The sequence below is a fragment of the Sphaeroforma arctica genome (assembly GCF_001186125.1).
Source record: "Sphaeroforma arctica JP610 unplaced genomic scaffold supercont1.80, whole genome shotgun sequence".
NCBI lineage: Eukaryota > Ichthyosporea > Ichthyophonida > Sphaeroforma > Sphaeroforma arctica.
In genome coordinates this window covers 68,711-69,839 of record NW_014040478.1, presented here as the reverse complement: position 1 = coordinate 69,839, position 1,129 = coordinate 68,711, and the positions used below count along the sequence as shown (strand labels likewise).

At 38.5% G+C, this 1,129-nt stretch overlaps 1 protein-coding gene across 1 annotated transcript in view; it reads left to right on the top strand.

Annotated features, from left to right (window-relative positions):
* Positions 1 to 739: 739 nt before the first annotated feature.
* SARC_01888 (hypothetical protein) overlaps positions 740 to 1,129 on the top strand; it is a 4,098-nt gene continuing 3,708 nt past the window's right edge. The window contains exon 1 of the mRNA XM_014304368.1: positions 740 to 922. Coding sequence (XP_014159843.1) covers positions 823 to 922 — 100 coding nt within the window. The 5' untranslated portion in view covers positions 740 to 822. The remainder of the gene's footprint in view (positions 923 to 1,129) is intronic.

The following is a 1,129-nucleotide window of genomic DNA, read 5'->3' as shown; positions in this document are numbered from 1 at the left end:
TATATATTGTGTGTTTTTGTGCGTGTGTGTGCTTGTGCGTTTGCGTGTGTGTGTAGATTCTGATTTCGTAGTATATGAGGTTGATGGAACGATAAAAGATACCAATCCCCATGTCCATTCCAAGTATGTTTCAATATATCAGGGCACATACGACCGTGTTTAAAGTGGACAATTTTAGCACACACAAAATAATACTATAAAATACATGATGACTGCACTCACTTATACTATAGAATTATAAACTTGATACTTTACAGAGTGTGGGGTGTTGGCACAGTGACTAAATACCGCAGCTATGGTACACCGACAAGGGCATGTGACATGTAGCCAAGTGCAGAAATCAACATACTCGGCCATGATTGTGGTCTATTCAGTGAGGACACGGCCGTCAATTGTTCTTGCCTCGGTCAACGCAGTACTTCGTATATGATAAATACAATCCCTGGGGAGAAAGTGTGAATACAATATCCACTATTCAATGTATAGAATAGACCTTATTTATTTTGATATATACATATATATCATCTTGGCACATCCATAAAAGCATATTTTAGTTGCAGTGGCTCGTAGAGTTGTATGTTGGATGTTCGTAGAGAGTTATTTATATCTCACCACCCTAAAACCCTAGAACCCTCAAACCCTGTGGGCTGTGAGGATCCTGCGCGTGTAGATGTTTCCGCAAAAAAATCACACATCCTTCATTTGCTGGGGCCTGGGCCTCGGGATCATTTCCATTTGTATTTATATGTAACACTTGTTTTGTGAGGCATATGTAGACAAACACAGGATTGTATACACTTTCGTACCACGTCTTTTGCCAGAATGTCGAAGTCTGAAACAAAAACAAAGTTGGCCTTTGCCATTTGCCAGTTCTTGAAGGCGGAAATGGCCGCTAACCCTCATACAGAGGAATCTCTCGAAGGTGCGTTTTGTACAATATACGATTGCTATTGTTAGTTTATTAGAACTGTGTTGTGTATGTTGGTTTGTGTATATCAACAAGTTATCTATTCGTTTTCGCATTGTGTATATCTCTCTTTTCATGTACAGATATTCAACATTGTAAAGAAAGTTGTTAATAAGCTTCCAATATATATATATTTATGGGGTATTCTTTGCCGTTCATATA